Below are 25,000 nucleotides of genomic sequence, written 5' to 3'. Positions count from 1 at the left end.
TATGTTTTTGTGCATTATTTGTTGCCGCCATCATTAAACGAACAGGTTACTCATCAGTTACTCAGTACTTGAGTAGTTTTTTCACAACATACTTTTTACTTTTAGTCAAGTAAATGTTTGGGTGACTACTCCTTACTTTTATTTGAGTAATAAATCTCTAAAGTAACAGTACTCTTACTTGAGTACAATTTCTGGCTACTCAACCCACCTCTGATAATAATACAAGTATACCCTTTCAAATACAATAAACTTTTATTTCTAGTATACCGGTACTTGAAGATTATATCTGGAATGTAATTTTTTAAATATCCAAGTTAAATAATACAGAAAAAATAACAAAAATAAAATATAGTCTGCCTGTTAGGGTTATCAATATTATTGCGGTGTTGATGGATGTGCTCAAAAAGTACTTATAAACACACTAAAATATTTTACCAAGTATAATATTTAGTCTAAATAACAAATTTGACAAACAATATACTTCCTTGGCAGCATTAAATATTGTTCTGGCTTCATAAGCACCATGTTTTTATTTGTGTGTTTGAATATGTTTATCTTCTTCCATTTTAATTTGTAGACGGTTTAGAATATTTTTTTCTAATAAATACAAATTGGGTGATCACTTTGTTTGTACTTCCGGTTTATGTGACGTCACGCGAGTGCACTTCCTGTTGAGGACAGATCCGTCTGTTTCAACTTGCCACTGTGAAGTATAATATAACTCCATCGCTTTGCGCAAAGACAGCACACCCTTTTATTTTTGATGTAAATACTGCATATCAGTTGTTTGGACAGTAATGTGTTTGTACAAGTTTGTGGTATGACGTTTGTTAATGGGGAAAGACGGGAATGTCCTTTGTTTTCATGTTAGCATTTAAACTAGTGAGCAAGCTAACGCTAGTCAGTCCATAATTTTTTATCAAGGTGTGGTTGTCAATCACTTCAATTCAAAATGGTAATACTGACCGTTGGGCGTTTTACAGCGGTTATCATTCATACCGTTTATGCACATGTAGTACAAACAACCCGTAACAACGCATACGCATGACAATTATTGAGGCTGGCAAAGTTATTGAGTTAATTTTCATTTATCGTTTCATTAATTGACTTGTCTAATGTCGGCCCAGGCTAGAGATGTCCGATAATATCTGACTGACGATATTATCGGCCGATAAATGCTTTAAATGGTAATATCGGAAATGATCGGTATCGGTTTCACAAAGTAAAATTTATGACTTTTTAAAACGCCGCTGTGTACACGGACGTAGGGAGAAGTACAGAGCGCCAATAAACCTTAAAGGCACTGCCTTTGCGTGCCGGCCCAGTCACATAATATCTACGGCTTTTCACACACACAAGTGAATGCAATCCATACTTGGTCAACAGCCATACAGGTCACACCGTACAAACAACTTTAACACTGTTACAAATATGCGCCGCACTGTGAACCCACACCAAACAAGAATGACAAACACATTTCGGGAGAACATCTGCACCATAACACAACATAAACACAACAGAACAAATACCCAGAAGCCCTTGCAGCACTAACTCTTCCGGGACGCTATAATATACACCCCCCACTATCCCCTACCCTCCACCCCCACCTCAACCCCGCCCACCTCAACCTCCTCGTGCTCTCGCAGGGAGAGCATGTCCTAAATTCCAAGCTGCTGTTTTGAGGCATGTTAAAAAAAAATAATGCACTTTGTGACTTCAATAATAAATATGGCAGTGCCATGTTGGCATTTTTTTTCCATAACTTGAGTTGATTTATTTTGGAAAACCTTGTTACATTGTTTAATGCATCCGGCGGGGCATCACAACAAAATTAGGCATAATAATGTGTTAATTCCACGACTGTATGTATCGGTATCGGTTGATATTGGAATCGGTAATTAAGAGTCGGACAATATCGGAATATCGGATATCGGCAAAAAAGCAATTATTGGACATCTCTAGTCATGGCCAATTATAATTACGACGTTTACCCGCCACAAATAGATTGTAGTCCTATGCGAGACGCTGTACGTATAGAAAATATTTGAGCAATTATCATGTGACTGCCAAGAAATATGGCTTCTCCAAAATGCATGTATGTCCGTGTATTTCCCCGGCCATTAAAAAACTCATTTTATAGACATTTAAAAACCGTAAAGCTATAATAAAATGTTAAATATTACAGTTTCTACTGTAGTTCTTCAATGGATTCATCAAAACAATGCAAATACGTTTTTAGCCTTGAAATTGCTGTGGTGTGACGTATTATTATTTTTTATTTATTTACAGAAGGACATCATTTTGTATTACATTATTGTTTCTTTTGTTAATATCAGAGTCCGTTCTGCAAAAAGGTCATCCCTAGAAGCGCACAGCTTATGGACGGGGACCCACAGTTAAAATATACATCATCATATTATATACAAAATACAGTACAATACAATTCCTTTCAAAATCTACCCACCAAATACCCGTTTACAATTTCACACCAACCTACAACAGGTTGACATTGATAAAAAATGAATCTTTAAATCCATCAAATCAGTCTCAATATCCTATTATTCAAATTTGATTAAAAGGTTGCATCTTGAAAATCTGCGATAATCTCATCATACATACAGAGGTCAAGACCAAAATGATGCGACTAACGTACTTGTTACAATAGCAAAGATGCTAAAAATCTTCTCAATAAATTTCAGTTTCCTTTCTTCTGAAAAAATATATGTTCTTCCGTTCAATTATGGACATTCTGTAATATACTATGTATATCATATACATACAACATATTATGTTGTACTGTGAACAACATCACACAACTTTGATGTGAAACAACAATATTTTATGTGTAAGCCCCATCATTTTACTTTCAGCACAACAATTTTTGGGTTCAATTCAGCCAAAAACCTTGTTGCTTTTTCCTTTGGCTTCTTGTGTGACAAGTATTCCAAAGTGGGAACAGCATCACGAGTGTTTAACTTCTTTTTACACTTGTACAACAATATGGAAAAATAAGAGAAACGTGCGGAACTATAAGAATAATATTAGTAAAAGTTTAAGTATGAGCCATAATAATATGGGCTGCTTGCATTGCATTGCAGCAGGCCCATAATAAGAAGCACACTTCCTGCCTTAGACAACTTCAGTGTCGTTAAAGTGATGGAGTCAAAAAATGAAAATGTTTTAAATGACTTTTATGACAGTTAAGAATGTTACATTGTTCATCAAAACGGCACTGTTAATGGTTTTACGATGGCAAAAGTTTAAGGTTGGATCAAATAAATTCACATTATTTACTACAGTGTTTCTTATAGGGGTACTCCGTTGTAATACACTTTCCCACCACTTTTGGCAGTAATGACAATCTTAAACGGAAGAAGTCTGGAGCTAAAGTCATAGGCAAATTTCTTAAGCGCAAAAATTATGACTAAAGTGGTGAAGCTGTATTTATTGACAGTTTAGTTAAAAACATATTCATTATTAATTAACTTGATTTATTTTAGCAAACAATAAATACATTTTTCATCAGTAATTTATTATGGTAACACTTTAGTATGGGGAACATATTCTAACAAAGACTTAATTTAGAGTTATTTGGACACTTAGGGGAACACATAAAGGTTAGGGTTAGGGTTATTAATAAGCAATAATTCTGAGGTTATTGAGGGAAGACTGAGTTAATGGCTTACTGGTTGTATAACAAGGTCATGCAGAATAAGGCATTAATAAGTACTTAATAATGACTAATTAAAAGCCAATATGTTACTAATTTGCATGTTAATAAGCAACTAATTCATGGTGAATATGTTCCCCATACTAAAGTGTTACCTTTATTATTACCTTCTTATGCAGTATATTTGGTTAGTAATTTTTTATTTTAATTTTTTTAATCAGCCTGACTTAAGCCTAAGGTTTATATGTTGAACACAACTTATTTGTGATTAACACACTGTTTCATAGCATTTGACAAGGTAGTAAACTGTAAGTAGGTTAGATATAATTACTGAATACGAATTAAAATGAAGAGTAAGATTACTAATTCAGTGTTAATATTTAAGTAGGCCTTGGGGCCCTCTGTAATGGAAAAGTTGGGCCCCAAGGTCCAAAAGGTTAAGAACCCCTGATTTACTGTATACTTTATTTTGGTCTTATTATACAGTATTTACCTTCTTTTTTACACTTTTATGGCAGTTAGGAATGTTACAACATCGTCTGTACTGTAAATGAAGGTTTTTACAATGGTGGGCGGTTTGACATAAAAATTATAATGATTTTCTATATATTTTATTTTTATTAATACTTTTTAATGTTGAAAATCTGTCAAGGAAAACCCAACTTTTGATCAATAATATGTGATTTTGTCATTGTGTCATCACATTATTTCCTATTTTAATGTGCTTTAGATCAGTGGTCCCCAACCTTTCTGTACACGCTTGAAAATTTGTCCCACGGACCGGACTGCAGACTGTATTGATATATATTGATATATAATGTAGGAACCAGAATATTAATAACAGAAAGAAACAACCCTTTTGTGCGAATGAGTGTGAATGAGGGAGGTTTTTTGGGTTGTTGCACTAATTGTAAGTGTATCTTGTGTTTTTTATGTTGATTTAATAAAAAATAAATTGTTTTAAAAAAAAAATATTATTATAATTTTTTTATTTATTTCTTGTGCGGCCCGGTACCAATCGATCCGCGGCCCGGTGGTTGGGGACCACTGCTTTAGATGCTTCGATGAAACATGACACAAAAAATAAAATAAATATGTACTGCATACAGAGACATACTGTAATACCTTGAAGTAAATATTGAAGATTAAAAACACATTATTATCTTTTTCTCGTAAAATTGGGAACAATTTCTCATATTCTTTCTGTTTCTGTAATATTGCAATATTTTCTTGTAAAATTATTTCTTTTCAATGCAAAATTGTGACATTTGTCATATACAATTCTGACTTTTATCACAATATTGCCAATTGTTTTTGTTGTTGTTGTAAAACAGTGACATCTTTTGAGTAAAATTATGACATTTGTCATAATTTTGCCAAGTAAAATTCAGATTATTGTAACATTGCCAATTTTTTGTTGTTTTAACTTTTACATTTTAAAATATTCTTATAAAATTGTGACTTTCGTCGAGTAAAATTACGACTCTTTTCATAAAATTCCCAAAATGTTAAGCTTTTCTTGTAAAATTGCGACTGTTATTGAGTAAAATTTTAACTTTTATCAAAATATTGCACACGTTAAATTTTTCTTTAAAAATTTTGACTTGCATTGAGTAAAATTACGATTTTTATTGTAATACTGACAAAATTCTAAGTTTTTCTTGTGAAATTGTGACCTTTTTCTTGTGAGATTCCAACTAATTTTTCACAACAAGCGTTTTTTTTTTTAAAGTACCACTTTCCTGGAAGAAAGCTCTTCATTAAATCAATCAAAGCCTTATAGTCTGTTTAGCTGCAGCTGGAGATGGAGAAGAGTAAGCCAACACTGCCATCAAGTGTTGAAGCACAGGTTTTAAAATTCCAACACAGGCCTGACACAACAATGATTCATTCATCTTTCTTGAAGTGCACAAAAACATTTACCGGTACACATTATTTGTTGTTTTATACTTGGAGCTTTGATAGTAAATAATGATTTTAATAACTATTTCGGTTCATTGTTTGATAAATGTGTACATGAAGTTTTGAATATTTTCCCACGTTTGGACAGGGTGAAGAGTACATGAGATCTGTCTCATGTGCAGAACATTATGTTCAAGGACATGACATGAATGCTCCCTGTATGTTTCTATCCTTGCAAATACACACTCATTGTATCTCTTTTAGGTTCCGGAAGAAGTACCATCCTAGAAAGAAAGTGATGAAGGAGGTGTGCGTGCGTGCGCGTGTGTGTGTGTTCTTGTATTTCTTCCTTTCTTGAGACATGAACAAGGAAAAGTACCTTCCATATGTGAACAAGTTAGGACATAAATCATGGTCACAATACGGAAAACCATTGCATCTAATAGAGAATGTCTCATTTGCACCCCTGGTGGTGAAATCTATGGAAATTAGGGTGGTCCCAAAAAGGAGGGATTTTTCAAATTGACTGTGTCGGTTTTAAAAGTGCTCCCCCTCTGGTCAACATATGAAATAACAAGTGTGTGTAAACATTTTAAGTGCTCCCCCTAATAATAATAATAAAATAAATATGTACTGTATAAAGAGACATACTGTAATAACTTGAAGTAAATAGTGAAGATTAAAAACCAATTACCAACAAAAAATTTAAATAAAAAAAAATTAACTAAAAGCAGTTTTTCTCACAATGTGTTGACTTTTTTCTTATAAAATTGGGAACAATTTCTCATATTCTTTCTGTTTCAGTAATATTGCAATATTTTCTCGTAAAATCATTACCATATTTTTCGGAGAATAAGTTGCACCGGCGTATAAGTCGCACCTGCCGAAAATGCATAATAAAGAAGGAAAAAAACATATATAAGTCGCACTGGAGTCTTTGTCGCATTTTTTGGGGAAATGTATTTGATAAAACCCAACACCAAGAATAGACATTTGAAAGGCAATTTAAAATAAAGAAAGAATAGTGAACAACAGGCTGAATAAGTGTACGTTATATGAGGCATAAATAACCAACTGAGAACGTGCCTGGTATGTTAACGTAACATATTATGGTAAGAGTCATTCAAATAACTTAACATATAGAACATGCTAATCGCTAAAATCTTATACGTCTAGTCTCTTACGTGAATGAGCTAAATAATATTATTTGATATTTTACGGTAATGTGTTAATAATTTCACACATAAGTCGCTCCTGAGTATAAGTCGCACCCCCGGCCAAACTATGAAAAAAACTGCGACTTATAGTCCGAAAAATACGGTACTTTTTTATGTAACATTTTTACTTTTCCATGGAAAATTATGACATTTGTCATATACAATTCTGACTTTCAACACAATATTGCCAATTGTTTTGTTGTTCTTGTAAAACAGTGACATTTTTTTGAGTAAAATTATGACTTTTGTCATAATTTTGCCAAGTAAAATTCAGATTATTATTATAATATTGACAACATTTTAAAGTTTTCTTATAAAAGTGTGACTTTTGTCGAGTAAACTTATGACTCTTTTCATAAAATTGCCAAAATGTTAAGCTTTTCTTGTAAAATTGCAAATATTATTGACTAAAATTCCATCTTGTATCATATTGCACAAATGTTAAATTTTTCTTGTAAAATTTTGACTTAAATAAAAATGCGCCCCCTTTGGCCGAAATTAATTAAAAAAATAAAATAAATATGTACTGTATAGAGAGATATACTGTAATAACTTGAAGTAAATAATGAAGATTAAAAAACAATTATTAAAAATTAACTAAAAGCAGTCTTTTTCTCACATTGTGTTGACTTTTTTCTTATTAAATTGGAAACAATTTCTCATATTCTTTCTGTTTCTGTAATATTGCAATATTTTCTCGGAAAATCATTACTTTTTTATGTAACATTTGTACTTTTCCATGCAAAATTATGAAATTGGTCAAAAATATTCTGACTTTCATCACACTATTGCCAATTTGTTTGTTGTTCTTGTAAAACAGTGACATTTTTTGAGTAAAATTATGACATTTGTCATAATTTTAATGCTGTTGTTCTCAGCTTGATGATTAAAGAAAGGACATGAAGCTGTGTAAAAAAAGAAAGAAAAAAAGACAGCAACTCTCAAGTTGTGGCTGCTGGATGCTGTCCTCCTCTTTGTACTTTGATTTCCCATCAATGATGTCGTTCACAACACAAGCAGATGAGATGTGTTGTAGGTATATGGATTGTTCTTGCTAGGTTTAGCTTCATAATTTAGTCGCTGTTTAAAGTGAGCATATTGAGATTGTTTAGACTGATAAGTGTTTTGGGAAAGAATGAGCGGTCCGGGACAAATTATTTTTCTAAACAGATGTTCTGTCGCCTCACAATGACGGCATTTCACTCACATTTATGACAATTTCCCTGATATTATTTTGCATTTATCAGCGGATTACGTTTTATTGGCCAATTATGTGACTCCGTCCGTGGTTACGCCAACGCAGAAATCCTATGCATTATTTTTTTTGGGACCGAACCAGGAACCCTCAAGTTGCTGGCATGGCTGCTGTACCCACCCAAGCCACGCCTTCCCCAATATATGTACAGTATATATACACATACATATATACACATATAAATGTGTATGTAAGTATACATGTGTACGTATGTATATTAGGGCTGTGAATCTTTGGGCACCACATGATTCAATTCGATTCTTGGGGGTAATGATTCAATTCAGAATCGATTCTCTATTCAATACAATTCTCAATTCAAATCTATCCTTTTTTTAATAACAATGGATGCCAGTTCTATGATTAACTACATTCCTGCATAAAGTAGATAAACAGCTCTGATCCATTTTTATATTACTTAAAAGAAAACGGGTATTGTTTAATAAAATGCTTCCCAAACATTTAATAAGGTCAAATACAAATAAGGCAACAGGAGAAATATCCAACAATTCTCTAATCTAAAGTAAAACTGTACAGCAAAAATGGGTATCTACATCAACAATATGAATTGCATTAGTGACTGACAAAACAGATTTGAAAAAAAAAAAAAAAAAAAAATATATATATATATATATATATATATGTGTGTGTAAATATATATATATGTATATATTTTAAATCGATTTTTGATTATTATGAATCGATTAAGAATCGTTACAAATAATAGAGATTCATCTGAAAATATTGAAAAAATTGTTTGACACCCCTAATGTATATATATATATATATATATATATATATATATATATATATATATATATATATATATATATATATATATATATATATATATATATGAAGGAAATTGAGTGACTTCAAACTGGTAAAACCTGAAGCATGAACATACCAGAAACTCATCCCGTATGAAGTACTTTGCCCTGGTGACGCGTGGATCTTCACCCTGCTCCGGTATTGCTGTTTGAACGACAAGCATGATCACTCTGTGTTGACTAAACACAAGCTAGTACTTGGCTGAGCACTTTACCTGAGCATAAGATGCTAATGTACAAGTATAACATTCTCATCAGTGATTGGCTAGCTTTTCTTTTGTGTCAGAATGTAAATAATGTTTACTGGGAAGACAAGGGGAGATAAATAATGTAAATAAAAGAAGAATGCACTCTTCTTCTTCTTTGCCTTCAACATACAAGTGTAGATTTATCTAAAGCCACTACATGGCTAAAATCAATATTAATAGTGGACCAGCAAGGCCCACAGACTGGAGAAGAAACCTCCCTCCTTGTTCTTAACTGAGGTGGCATTTAAAAATGTTCGCTTACCGTCATCAGGTGTCGTATAGCGTGCAAACTCGGGGAAATACTCCTCGATTTTGGACTTCCCTGCCAAAACCTTCTCAGCGAGGAGGTCCTGTTTGTTCAGGAAGAGGATGACGGAGATGGTCCGTAACCACCTGCCCAGACAAATGAAAAGTGAGTGCCAGGATTTCTTTGTGGTGGGACTGAAGATAATTTATAAAGTCAAGCAGGATAGGGCAATAATACTTGCTAACATACATATGTATAGTACGTATATACAGTACAACCCTGGCAAAAATGATAGAATCACCAGTTTTAGAGAGTATTCACTCAGTCGTTTAATTTTGTTGAAACATTTGGACACACTTTCTCATTCAATGCGTTTTCTTTATTTTCATGACATTGTAGATTGTCACTGTAGGCATCAAAACTATGAACACATGTGGAGTTATGTACTTAACAAAATAAGGTGAAATAAGTGAAAACATGTTTTATATTCTAGTTTCTTCAAAATAGCCACACTTTGCTCTGATTACTGCCTTGCACACTCTTGGCATTCTCTCCATGAGCTTCAAGAGGTAGTCACCTGAAATGGTTTTCACTTCACAGGTGTGCTTGAAGCTCATCGAGAGAATGCCAAGAGTGTGCCATGCAGTAATCAGAGCAAAGGGTGGCTATTTTGAAGAAACTAGAATATAAAACATGTTTTCTGTTACCGTATTTTTCGGACTATAAATCGCAGTTTTTTTCATAGTTTGGCCGGGGGTGCGACTTATACTCAGGAGCGACTTATGTGTGAAATTATTAACACATTAGCGTAAAATATCAAATAATATTATTTAGCTCATTCACGTAAGAGACTAGACGTATAAGATTTAATGGGATTTAGCGATTAGGAGTGACAGATTGTTTGGTAAACGTATAGCATGTTCTATATGTTATAGTTATTTGAATGACTCTTACCATAATATGTTACGTTAACATACCAGGCACGTTCTCAGTTGGTTATTTATGCCTCATATAACGTACACTTATTCAGCCTGTTGTTCACTATTCTTTATTTATTTTAAATTGCCTTTCAAATGTCTATTCTTGGTGTTGGGTTTTATCAAATACATTTCCCCAAAAAATGCGACTTATACTCCAGTGCGACTTATACTCCGGAGCGACTTATACTCCGAAAAATACGGTATTTCACCTTTTTTAAAGTACATAACTCTACATGTGTTTATTCATAGTTTTGTTGCCTTCAGTGACAATCTACAATGTAAATAGTCATAAAAATAAAGAAAACGCATTGAATGACAAGGTGTGTCCAAACTTTTGGCCTATACTGTATGTATATATATATATATATATATATATATATATATATATACATATATACATACATATATACATACTGTATACATATATAAATGTATATAAACTGTATATACACAGTTTTGATATATATATATATATATATATATATATATATATATATATATATATATATATATATATATATATATATATATCAGGGGTGCTCATTACGTCGATCGCAAGCTACTGGTCGATCTCGGAGGGTGTGTCAGTCGATCACCAGCCAGGCATTAAAAAAATAGTCCTAAAAATGAGCGATCATAAATCTTCACTATGACGTCACTTTCGTCACTTGATTGACATTCACGGCACCCGAGGGTCTTCTGAGATGACGCTGGCTGCTGCCAGCTCATTAAAATTACCGACTGGAAGGCGAGAAACACTTTATTTCAACAGACTCTGGCGCCGTACCTGTCGTCAAAACTCCAAAGACCGACTGCACAGTTGCGCTAACAAAATAAGAGTCTCAGAAAGCTGGCGTGCACAAGCTAGCTATCTACGGAGTTTGCCGTCAATGTATTTCTTGTAAAGTGTATACAAAGGAGTACGGAAGCTGGACAAATAAGATGCCAAAAACCAACCACTTTCATGTGGTATTGGACAGAAAGGAGGACTTTTTTTCTCCTCCATTCGAAAATGCGGACGTTATCAGCACCACTGTTCAATCAATGCAAGTCATCAGAATCAGGTAATACACCAACTTATATTCTTGTCTTCATGAAAGAAAGAAATCTATATGTGTTAAACATGCTTGTATTATCTTTAAACACCTTTAACTTATTAACAATATTAACTATATGTGTTAAACATGCTTGTATTATCTTTAAACACCTTTAACTTGTTAACAATATTAACTATATGTGTTAAACATGCTTGTATTATCATTAAACACCTTTAATTTTTTAACAATATTAACTATATGTGTTAAACATGCTTGCATTATCATTAAACACCTTTAACTTGTTAACAAAAACATATATTTCATAAATAGTAAATATAAATTATATATATGAATGAGGTAGATCCCCACGGCTTGATCAATTGAAAAGTAGCTCGCATGCAGAAAAAGTGTGAGCACCCCTGATATATACATATGGATATGGATCTGACCTGTTGTTCCAAATGTTCTTGAAGAGATTGAGGGCCTCCTGTAGTCTGTTGGTCTGATTGTCCTCCCTGATTACCATGTTGTAGCTGCTGCTCGCCACCACAAAAATGATAGCGGTCACGTCTGAAAAGCACGAGAAGAACCAGTTGTCAAACAAGCTGGCGTCATGGCGATCATGTGACGTGACGAGCAAGATTACCGTTAAAACACTGGATCCATTTTCGACGTTCGTCCCTCTGTCCGCCGACGTCAAACATACTGCGTGGATAGAAAAACAACAACCTGTTCAAAGCTCTATTTGCCTTGCTTTTTTGAAGGTGGTGCTTCACTTCCTGTTATGCGCACGCTAGCAACAAAGCTTAAGTAAAGCTACTCACTGAAAATTGACTTTGTCTATTTGAAATCTTGTCTCGAAGATGCCGGACGTCAGCACTCTGCATCTCAGCAGGTCCTGAAACAGAAGCACACTCCATCAATGACACGGACACGCACAATAGCAACAATGCACCACACAAGTTGTGCGTATTTGACAGGTAACTAATACAAACACACACTATTGTGGTAACAAGAAGGTATTGTGTGTTTTGATTTTTATTTGGCTTTCTTTGTGATACCACCTTTGATGGCAAATAGGGGTAGGTAAATAAAGTCCTTAAGGGGGATCTTTGACTCGTGTTTTTTTTTTTTTTAGTGTGTCCTTAAAACAACAGTACACTCCTGTTTTCATTTTGTAAGAGGGCTCATGTTAAATTAGGGATCTTTGACTAGCTTTTTAGACATTAAGTACCTAAAAAGAGAAACATGCTTTCTTCATAGAGGATCTATGACTTGCATTTTGCTCTCAAAACAGCAGAGGGCTCCTGCCTAATGAAGGATCTTTCATTTGCTTTTTTTTCATTGCGTCCCTAAAAACAGCCGAACACTCTTGTCTTTGAGTGGATCTTTGACAACAATTTCGGCGCAAAGACAGCAGAAGACTCCTGCCATACTGAGGGTCTTTGACTAGCTTTTTTTTTGGAGGAAAGACATTAAAAAGAGCTCCTGTCATATTGTGGAGCTATACTTTGCATTTTGCGGTAAAGTCAGCAGAGGGCTCCTGCCATATGGAGGACCTTTGACTAGTTTTTTCTTTTTTCATTCCACCCTATAAAACAGCAGAGCACTCATGTCAGATAGAGAATCTTTGATTTAGGTTTTGCGGAGGGACAAGTGGTAGATAATGGATGGATGGATGGATGGGTATCAACAGCAAAGTGCACCTGCCGCTTAGAGGATTTTTGATTTGTGTTTTGCAGGAAAGACAACATCATGCTCTTGTCTTATAGAGGATCTTTGGGTAGCGGATTTTTGGCACTAAGTCCTTAAAAAGGGCAGACGACTCCTGTCAGATGGAGAATCTTTGACTTACGGTTTGTCAACAGCAAAGTCAAACTTTTAGCATATTAGTATGTGGAATTAAATTATGGAATGGATTAAGTAAAGAAGTTAAAAATTGTACTGATATGATCCAGTTTAAGAGGTTGTTCAAAATAATAGTGCTTACAGAGTACAAAAAAGAAGAATTATGAGAAATACTTTCAACCTTATTGAAAATAAGATATTCTTCATCTCAGTATGTTAATAATGACTGAATTAATTAATTAATTACATATTACAAAACTGTTGTATACTAATTCATAGATGTTATTTTATTATATAAAAAGGTCAGTAAATGATTCTATATATTTGTAAACGCTTTGAAGTGGGAAAGGGGTAGGATTAAATAAGCTTTGCTTCTTCCTACTTTTCGGGCATGATGTAAAATGAAATGATATGAAATTGTGTGATGTATTATGATGTAAGTGTGTTCATGTTCAAAATAAACTAAAGAAAGAAAGTGCTCCTGTCGTTTAGAGGATCTTTGATTTGCATTTTGCAGTAAAGACCGCAGAGCGCTCCTGTTAGATAGAAAATCTTTGACTTACATTTTGCGGCATCAACAGGACAACACACCTTAGTCATAGGAGACTATCACCCGGAACATATAACTTAGTAAACCAGCCATAATTAAGTGTGTTCCCGGAGCCAGAGCACCTGATATTGAAGCTAGTCTTCGGGAGCTGACTCGCAACAGGCCCAGTAAACACGTACGACAGGCTAATTGCACCAATAGCTACGCGAACATAGTTGTACACGTCGGCTCCAATGACACTAGAATGAGACAGTCAGAGATTACAAAGAGGAACATAGCTCGGACTTGTAATCTCGCCATTAAGATGTCTCGGCATCGAGTACTTGTCTCTCGCCCCTTGCCTGCGAGAGGCAATGATGAGATTAGTCTCGCTTAACAAGTGGCTTGCTAGTTTTTGTAGAGAACAGGGACTAACCTTTATTGATAATTGGCCCTCTTTCTGGGGCAAACAGGGCTTGCTTAAGAGGGACACCCTTCACCCTAACCGGGAAGGCGCCATCACTCTTTCCAGAAATATAGACTACTATTTGAGTCAAGGTTGACTAACTACACTAGAGCAAGCTCGAACACAGGCAATTACAATGTCTGTCAGTCCGGGTGAGGAGTCAGTTAAACTAGAACTAACCAGCGCCAGGCTGGAATATTCCTGCACAGATAGCATTGCTCGTAGAATAATATATAACTCACATAGTGTTTTTTCTGTAGTGACTGTGCCAGAGGTGAACATGCATTCTACTGAGGTGGCAAATTATGATGAGTTAAATCTATTGCAACACCAAGCAAATAATCTCAAGATCCCCATCATATCAATTCCTAGATGCGATCGAAATTATTTAAGGCGCACTACACAAAACAAACCTAACGTTAATAATATCAGTACTACGGATACCATTAACAAAAATTCCTCAAAACAGCCCACTACCTATAATATGGGCTTTTTAAACATTGTCTCCCAAAGCGTTATTAGTTAATGAGGTAATTTGAGACAACAATCTTAACATCATTGGTCTCAGCAAAACCTGGCTAAAACCAGATTAATATTTCCCGCTTAACATGGCATCTCCTCCTAACTATACGAATGCACATATTGCCCGTCCCCTTAAAAGGAGTGGAGGGGTCGCACTAATATCCAATGAAAACCTTAACCTTAGCCCTAACCTAAGTAATAAATATAATAATTTGAGGTGCTTACTATGAGGTATGTCACACCGCTACCTCTATATCTGGCTATTATCTATCACCCCCTGGGCCCTATTTAAACTTTGTCAGAGAATTTTCAGAGTTTGTCATTTATGTAGTGACGCAGGCAGATAATGTAATTACAATGGGGGATTTTAATATCCATATAAATACCCCGTCAGAGCCTCCGTGCGAGGCGCTCCAGACTATAATTGATAGCTGTGGTGTTACACAAATAATAAATGAACCCACGCATCGCAACGGTAATATGATAGACCTAGTCCTTGTCCGGGTAGTCACCCCCTTCAAAGTTATAATACACTAAAGTAATGTCTGATCATTACCTTATAAAATGTGAAGTTCTGACTCACTGTCAACAATCTACTAATAACCATAGCTTTAGCAGCCGCAACATTAATGCTGTCACAACTACGACTCTTGCTGGCCTACTGCCTTCGGTAATGGCACCATTCTCAAAATATGTGGGCTCTATCGATAACCTCACTAACAACTTCAACGACACCCTTCGCAACGCTATTGATAGTAAAGCCCCGCTAAAGCTAAAAAAAGGCCCCTAAAAGGCGTAACCCTGGTTTATAGAAGATACCAGAGCTCTTAAAATATCATGTAGAAAGCTGCAATGCAAATTGCGTGTGACTAAACTTGAGGTTTTCCATCAATAACTTATAAACACGCTCTTGCTTTCGTTAAAACTAATTACTACTCCAATCTCATCTGCCTCAATAAAAACGATCTTAAATATTTGTTCAGTACTGTAGCATCGCTAACCCAACAAGGGACTCCCCCCAGTAGATCCACCCACTTGGCTGATGACTTCATGAAATTCTTTACTAAGAATATTGAACTCATTAGAAAGGAGATTAAAGATAACGCCTCCCAGCTCCACCTGGGTTCTATTAACGCAGACACGAATGTATGTACAACAGATATTGACCTTCAAAATAATCTCTCTTTTTGAAGAAATAACATTAGAGGAACTCCTGCGGCTTGTAAATGGGACAAAACAAACATGTTTACTTGACCCACTTCCTGGGAAACCTATCAACTGTTTTGCCCTACTAATTTCAGCGATCCTTGAACTCATCGTAGTTTGTTTACATGTACAACTTTCTCTGATGCTGCCACAGAAAGACGTGTTTTATGCCACTCCTTCTTTGTCTCATTTTGTCCACCCAACTTTTTATGCTGTGAGTGAATGCACAAAGGTGAGCTTTGTTGATTTTATTGATATGCCGGAGTGCTTATTAGGCATATTTAGTCAATCCATGACTGCAAGCTAATCGATGCTAATATGCTATTTAGGCTAGCTGTATGTACATATTGCATCATTATGCCTTATTTGTAGGTATATTTGAGCTCATTTAATTTCCTTTACTTATGTCCTCTGTGTATTTAATTTATATTTGCATGCCTCATGACACATTAGATATTGGGTTTCACTATGTAAAAGCACTTTGAGTCACTAGAGAAAAGCGCTATATAAATATAATTCACTTCACTTATCTGTGTGTAATATTGGCTGCATTTCTCACAGTTGTTTGTGTGCCATGTTGTTCCAGACCACAGCAAACGTTTCCCAGCTTGCAAATATTGTAATAAATCCATCAGAAGAAGACAGCCTGCCATTTCATTTAACTTGGACACACACATCTATACCTTTGGCTATTATAAGCCAGTAATTTCCAGGAGTTATCTCATCCTGTGAGAAGCCTCCATTTTACTAATTATTTCTAATATTGCAAAAATGTGTAGAACAAAAATTAAAATACAACATTTCTGTCAACGAAGATTTGATAGTAGACTAATATAGCTAACATAGAAACGTACGTTGCATTCATTATAACACTTATATCAGAATCAGAATCAGAATCAGCTTTATTGTCATTACGCAAGGTAACGAGATTGAGGCCATTCCATACAGTGCGATGTGTGCATGCTAGAAAAACAATGTGCAAATATATAAAAATCTAAAAAAGGCTTTTAATTTTTTGCGGCTCCAGACAGATTATTTTATTGTATTTTTGGTCCATGGCTCGTTCAACATTTTGGGTTGCCGACCCTTGAGTTAAGTCATCACCTGGTCAGTTGGTGTGTAGTCCTGCTGTCTGACAACGTCCACCCGGTCTAAGAAGCTGCAAAAACGAGCAAAAACAGACAGATTTAAAATTATATCACATAAATATACACAGTGCTGGGGGTGGGGGGAGAGAACGCCGATCCCGCTGATGGCCACCTGGTGGCGTGCGCTGTAATTCAAAATGTGATCAGAGGCAGCCGCTCTGAGTCACCAGCAACATTTGGCTCTGTCAGACCCGAGAGGAGAGTCAATGGAGCCGCTGTAGTAAGTGTGTGTGTGTGTGTGTGTGTGTGTATGTGTGGGGTGGGCTGGGGGGTAGGTATGCACGCCTACAATGACTTTTAGAATGCCGTGCAGAATGCCTGTTAATTATTCCAATGGAGATTGCGCTTTTTGAAAGAAGAGACGGCATTTTCGCCATGACTGAAACCTGCGTCTGGCAACCTCACACATGACACTGTTGATATTTTTACAGGTTTAGAAGACACACATTTGAGTGCATCCTCACTGTCAATGCTGTTTTGCATAGATACCCAACTCATGCATATGTCTGGATTTGTAATAAACAGTCATGCATTTTTTATTACAAATTATTTACTTTTATCCAGACCCATTGGAAATGACTATGAAAATATTAAATACATTTTAAGCTCTAGTTCAGTGGTTCTTAACCTTGTTGGAGGTACCGAACCCCACCAGTTTCATATGCGCATTCACCGAACCCTTCTTTAGTGAAACATAAATTTTTTTTTTCAAATTCAAAACAAAGTTATATGTTTTTGATAACACTTTAGTATGGGGAACATATTCTATGTAACAAAGACTTAATTTAGAGTTTTTTGGACACTAGGGAAACATATTCTAAGTAACAAAGACTTAATTTAGAGTTATTTGGTTAAGGTTAGGGTTAGAGGGTTAGGGTTATACCGAATAAGGCATTAATAAGTACTTAATAATGACTAGTTAAGAGCCAATATGTTATGAACCGTGCATGAACATCACCTTGTTCAAACAACAAAACCTACACAGTGCATAAACTCACAACAAATTACACACCTGCAAATCAGTGTGACTTCTGCTGTTATTTACACGATGAGTCGGGTGTGTCTTGACCTCCGCCGAACCCCTGAGCCCGACTCACCGAACCCCCAGGGTTCGATCGAACCCAGGTTAAGAACCACTGCTATAGTTATATAAATGATAAATGGGTTATACTTGTATAGCGCTTTTCTACCTTCAAGGTACTCAAAGCGCTTTGACAGTATTTCCACATTCACCCATTCACACACACATTCACACACTGATGGCGGGAGCTGCCATGCAAGGCGCTAACCAGCAGCCATCAGGAGCAAGGGGTGAAGTGTCTTGCCCAAGGACACAACGGATGTGACTAGGATGGTAGAAGGTGGGGATTGAACCCCAGTAACCAGCAACCCTCCGATTGCTGGCACGGCCACTCTACCAACTTCGCCACGCCGTCCCCTTAATCTGAATATAAAAAGTGGCTGGAAACGTCTACTAGCCTCAAAAATTAAAAATACATATTTTAATGACCTCTCCAATGACTAGATAAATAAATCCATACAAATGTTATCAATTAATAGTCTCTAAAAATGACAGATTAGAAAGTTACATTGTCAAAAATTAATGTATGTTTTAATATTATGTCGTAAAGCACTAAAATACTAATACTACTAATTAAAAATACATAGTAATTATTATAGTAGAATGTACTACTACTAGTAAACATTACCAAGCATAGAGCGAAGACAAGACGTGCTGCCCGAGTAAATACCAGTGGGAAAGTTTTCGAAAGAAAGCAGAAAAAAAAGAGATGGGGGTGGGCAGGTATGCAACCCCCATGAAGTAAGCGGGAATGTGGCAGGCAGCAGTGAAATGTGACAAGAGGGCTGCAGGTAGCACATTGGCAGGAACGTGAGGGCAGAAGTTGGGGTGGGGGATTTCTGGGGCACCGCGACCAAGCGGTTCAACCACAAAGACTTTTATGGAACCCAATGAAAGCGGTTAGGAAGTTGACACAAGCACACGAGCACAAAGCACATCTCCTTTCAAACGGAATACTCATTGTATGTTTGCTATTCTGTGACGTAAAAGTTTAGGACCTGTTTAGGACCACTGCTCCAGTAGGCGTGTCCCAATGCAACTTTTTCACTTCCGATATGATACCGATACTGGAGCCTTGAGTATTGACCGATACTGATATGTTTAAAATAGCAGCATGAATCATATCTACTTTTATTTATTTTGTAGTGTGTTAGAAAATATTTGATTAAATAAAATTAGACAACAATGGTATGAAAAACATTAACCTATTTATTATTAACCGCCTGCACTGCAAAAACTGAAATCTAAGTAAGATTAAATATCTCAAATAAGGGTGATATTTGCTTATTTTCTGTCTGATAAGATAATTCTTCTCACTAAGCAGATTTTATGTTAGAGTGTTTTACTTGTTTTAAGGGTTTTGGTCCTAAATGATCTCAGTAAGATATTACAGCTTGTTGCTGAGATTTGATGACCTGTATTGAGTAAAACATGCTTGAAACTAGAATATCAAGTGTTGCAAAGCTGTGTCATTAACACTCAAGTATAAAACTACTTTTTTAAAGTAATAATTTCATGATGCTGAGCGCAAATCATTATGTCAAGATAATGGCACTAGCATTTACTTAATTTAAGAATATTTTTCAACATATTGAGCAAAAAGGTCTCTTTTTTCTACCAAGAAAAGTGCACTTGTTATTAGTGAGAATATACTTATTTTAAGGTATTTTTGGGTTCATTGAGGTTAGCTATTTTTACTTGTTTTGGAAAGTCTTGACAAGCCGAATTTTCTTGTTCTATTGGCGGATAATTTTGCTTAGTTCAAATAGAATACCCCTCATTTTTGTATTTTTTTCTCTTGTTTTTGAACATTGACTTTTTGTAGTGTGTAATGGGCATATGTTATCTTTATGTCAAAGTAGAGTGGAAATTGTTTTTGGTGACACCGAGTGCTCACAATAATTCATTAAATTCAGCTCAAGGTGCGGACACGTTTGTTACTGGTTACTTTCTAATACGCTTCTGCCTCTGAGACTTGGCATCTGTAAGTACCGTATTTTGCGGACCATAGGGAGCACCGGATTATCAGGCTCACTGCCGATGAACAGTCTACTTTTGATCTTTTTCATTAATAAGGCAAACCAGATTATAGGGCGCATTAAAGGAGTCATATTATTATTTATTTTTTCTAATTTGAAAACACTTCCTTGTGGCCTACATAACATGTAATGGTGGTTCTTTGCTCAAAATGTTGCATCGATTATGTTTTACGGATCATCTTCAAGCCGCTTTCTGACAGTCGCTTCCGGATGCGCCGTTATGTGGGCGGTCTTATTTACGTGGCTCACCTTCGGCAGTGTCTTCTCCCCGTCATCTTTGTTGTAGCGGTGAAAGAAGTGTCAAAAGATGAAGCTAACTGTTTTAATGACATTCAGACTTTACTTCAATCAATAACGGAGCAGCATCTTCTCATCCGGAAACAACCATACCGGAAATGTGTCCCAAGAAAAACCGTCCGACAGGAACTATCTAATAACTAAAGTTCCTTGGGTGAATAATGTAAACTCACTACACCGGTATGTTTTAGCGCTTTCATGGCGAGTTTACTGACAGATATACAGTAAGTAAGAACTTTGCACTACTTTATATTAGAAATGGCAACAGCGGAGGATGAATGTCATATAACAAGAACATATAGAAAAAGAAGAAGCTTATCGACTACGGTGTCTCACGGACTACAAAGGCGGACGCGCGCAATTTTTCAGGATTCATGCAGATCCCAAGTACAGATCAGCAGGTACCAGAAGGTAAGAAAAGTTGCTGTTGCATAATATTGCGAAACAAAACAGCAGATAATATGTCTTACCTTATAGACACACCATAATAATACTCGTATGTTGAAGCACATCAAACGGTGCAGCCTACACTCATCTCTTATGTTTGACTGCCATCAACTGGTCACACTTATCATTATACCATGTACCAGATAAAATTGCTTCTAGGTCGGTAAGCTCAACCAAACTTATTCCTTACATTAGGCGCACAGGGTTATAAGACGCACGGTCGAGTTTTGAGAAGAAAAAAAAGGATTTTAAGTGCGCCTTATAATCGGGAAAATACGATAATATGCAACTATAATTATTTGCATTGATAAACGTTGTGTTTTATACTGCAATGTTGCTCAATTAAGGACATTTATTACGTATGTCTAGCTTGTGTGCTGTTTTGTGCTCTACTGCTCACTCCTAGTAGCCTTTAGCCCACCATGTTTACCTTTTCTAAAATAACTTCAAGTTAAAGTTAAAGTACCCATGATTGTCACACACACACTAGGTGTGGCGAAATTATTCTCTGCATTTGACCCATCACCCTTGATCACCCCCTGGGAGGTTAGGGGAGCTTGACTGAAATACAGGAAAAGACCAACCTTGTGTGCTTATTGAAGGACAATTGGATGTTAACTGGCTTTGCAAAAGTAAATATGCTGCAGGACTGCTTGTATTGGAGATGATATTGGACATTTTAGATGCAAGTTGATATCATCCCATACTTGTTTTTTGCTGATATGGGACACCTCTACTCAAAACCATATAATAATATTCCTCTCACAATTTGAATTCAGTTTTACAGATTACAGGCATACAGTACACAGTATTGTACTTACAAAATGTGCAATTACACAACATCAAATCTTGTTATTGCATATTTCCTGCTGGAAAATGTTGTGTGAATTGGCTGCATAGACAGCGCCCTCTGCCGGATTCATAGCTGCATTGCTCTTTCTTCCCTCGCAGACATAGCGCCGTCAAACTGTTGTCTACTTAGGTTACTTTTAAAAATCGGAATTGTTTACAATTTAAAACATAGGAAAGTAAATCTGCAACAATGCGAAATCCCAAGGCGTGAATAAGCGGAGATCTAGTAAATTGGTTTAGGGAGTAGACGCGTGACTATGAGCAGTTCCTGTGACTCACTGAATGCGCCTCTGTACCGTAGCGAAAAATCAGATTAGGAATACATGTACCGTAGTGATGGAGCATGTGACTCACGGCCAGCGGGAACCAAAGAGCGACACAAACTTCTTGCACTTTCGGCTTAATTTGTGTCCTCCAAAACTTCGACTATAACTTCCTTCCTAACTCTCTGATTGTTTATAAGTGGCCAGAACTTGTTTTGGTCATCTCCTTTCTCAGTCTCCCTTTTTGTCTCTAAGCCTTTCTTCTTTTACTCTTCCTTCTCCTTGCATCCTTCCTTCTCTCTGCCTCCATGTCTGTCTCTCCCCCTCACGCTGGCCTCGCTCCCCTCGCACAAGATTTGGAGCCGATTGTCTATTTATAGCCCATGTGGTTCTGTCGCCATGACAACCAAGCTGGAGGCCAGGGCGCCGGGGAGCTATTTTTGGAGCAGCGCTGTAATGTCAGACACAGCCTCCTCTCTATTTTCTCTCCTGCTCCTTTCTCTCACTGGACGCTTGTGTGTGTTTGATTAAGGATCGGCCGCCAGAGCTTCTGTTGTCTGACAACATGGAAGCGTTAGGATATATCAACAATCCAAAGTGCAATTCATTATGCAACCCTTTTTTTCCCCCAACCAGCCTCATAACGTTTCACTGTTTTGTTTTTTCTGTCATGATTTGCTTTGAATTGCAAATAATATTCTTGTTTTGTTGTTGCATCATTGACTCAACCATTGTTTTTCCTAAAGCATGCAACGTTAGTTTTTACTGTAACTACCAGCCCTTTACAGTCATTTTTTTTTAGTTACATGCAGTATTTTAAATACCGTACATTTTATATATTGCATTGTCATCATCATTCAATATTATAAGTGTATTGGAAAATTGCATTTCTTTACTCTGCACTCAAGGTAATATTCAAATATTAACTGACTATACAGCAGATATATTTGAAATATTATTATAATTCTGATTCTGTTATAAATGTTTTGAGTTTTGATTTTGGATGGACTTTAAAATCAATATATATTTTTAGCAGTGTTGGGTTAGTTACTGCAGAGCAGTAACTAGTTACAGTTACTAGTTACTTCATTTCAAAAGTAACTCAGTTACTAACTCAGTTACTTACACCAAAAAGTAATGCGTTACTGTGAAAAGTAACTATTTAGTTACTTCTTTTTTTCTTCTTTTTTTTTTTTAAAGCTCCCATTAATGCCCTTTTAGCCTTCATTTCAGTACTGTTATTGCACTGGAGAATAATACAATCTGTTGATCAACTTGACATGCATTTGCATCACTGAACTCTGCTAAGCAATGTGCTCTACATACAACACACAAAGACAAAGATATGTTACAAAGGCCAATTTGTTTCTGGCCAGAACAAATTGACAAAACTATTTTAAATAGCTACAACATAACGTACATAAGTAACAAACAGCATAATAATAGCATAGATGTAAACCAAGAAAGGCACACACTACATACACAAAGCCTAACCAGGCATTTTCTTTACTGAGCAAAACTCTTTATTGTCGGCCATAAACACATCACCAAAACATTAGTAAAAAAAATGATATCTAGCAAAAGTGGACATTTTCTGCAGTACAAACCAGACCAAAAGCTACTTTGTTATATCAACAGCAGCCACTCGCTCTTTCTCACGTGTGCCAACACTTGCACATATGGCACTTAGCCAGTGATGAGTTTACAGCCACACAAAAAGTCAGACAACTCCAACACCACACATAAAGTGTAATTCCAGGTCGTTACACTATGATTTACCAATCAAATGTGTGCTTATTCTAGTGTCATTTATTAGGAATCTTAATTTATAAATATTAATTATTAAATGCTGTTAGTATATTAAATAAATACTAATAAAAATATATTTTTTATAAACAGGAAGTTGCAGGAATGTACACATGATCCCCTGCTTACATCTCATTGTGCAACATGTGAATGTTTTAATGGGAACTAAATGAAAGGGGTACAAACTATTTCCAAAGCAGGACCTCCACCCAGACAAACAATACAAGTACACAGTTCATGAAAAACAATATTTGTTGTTATTGTCATTGTAAGTGGGCCTAAACACTTATATTAGAAATGGAAATGACTGCTGTCATTTGATTATAATAATAAGAGAATGTTGTCTGTGTATCTGTGTTGGCCCTGTGATGAGGGGGGGACTTGTCCAGGGTGTACACTGCCTTCCGCCCGAATGCAGCTGAGATAGGCTCCTGCGACCCCGAAAGAGACAAGCGGTAGTAAAAATGGATGGATGGATGGAGATTGAACTTGTTATTTAGTGAGGTTTGGGACAGGTGTGCTGCTGGTGTAGCCACAGTGTGCACGTGTGATGTTGCTCACATGGGCTCCACTCATGCTCAGGGAGTTTTTGCGTTTGCTCACACACATCAACAATTAGAGGGAACATTGATTGACAGAGTGTGTACCTTCAGCGGTGAATGATGAGAAGAGGCAAAGTTAATCCTTAAATGGTGGAGGTGAAGTGGCATCAGAGTCTCTGTCTCTCTTTACTAGCTTCGTCGAAGCATGTTGCTTATGTAGCTTGTTTCAGCAGATTTGAATTGCTGTTTTGGGCAGTAGATGGGATCTTTGATCCAAAGCACAATTTACATTTAACTAAAATGTTCTTTTCTTTGTGCTCGACAAAAGAAAAGTAGTGAAAATATCTCCATGTTAGCAAACTCGACTTCTGGCTCCGCCATGATCAGACACGCCCCCCTCCCCTCCCTCCACACTCACACACACAGAGCGCACGTCTCTCTTCTCCGGCTTGTGACACAAGAAGAATCAAAACGATGACAGAGCAGCGCTCCGATAAAACACACTTTATACTACATAAAAAGTAACGTAAAATAACGCAGTAACGCATCATGTAGTAACGGTAACTGAGTT

The 25,000-nt window shown here is 36.2% G+C and overlaps 1 protein-coding gene across 1 annotated transcript in view; it reads right to left on the bottom strand.

Annotated features, from left to right (window-relative positions):
* The window catches only part of LOC133586940 (guanine nucleotide-binding protein G(s) subunit alpha), a 107,404-nt gene that overhangs the window by 2,647 nt on the left and 79,757 nt on the right, over positions 1–25,000 (bottom strand). The window contains exons 6-11 of the mRNA XM_061939403.2: positions 17,059–17,113; positions 12,208–12,281; positions 12,030–12,088; positions 11,833–11,953; positions 9,382–9,512; positions 8,949–9,016 (exon numbers count right to left, since the gene is read on the bottom strand). Of these exons, the coding sequence (XP_061795387.1) occupies positions 8,949–9,016; positions 9,382–9,512; positions 11,833–11,953; positions 12,030–12,088; positions 12,208–12,281; positions 17,059–17,113 (508 nt within the window). The remainder of the gene's footprint in view (positions 1–8,948; positions 9,017–9,381; positions 9,513–11,832; positions 11,954–12,029; positions 12,089–12,207; positions 12,282–17,058; positions 17,114–25,000) is intronic.

Source organism: Nerophis lumbriciformis, linkage group LG03 (assembly GCF_033978685.3).
Source record: "Nerophis lumbriciformis linkage group LG03, RoL_Nlum_v2.1, whole genome shotgun sequence".
NCBI lineage: Eukaryota > Metazoa > Chordata > Actinopteri > Syngnathiformes > Syngnathidae > Nerophis > Nerophis lumbriciformis.
This window is presented reverse-complemented; position numbering and strand designations above follow the sequence as displayed.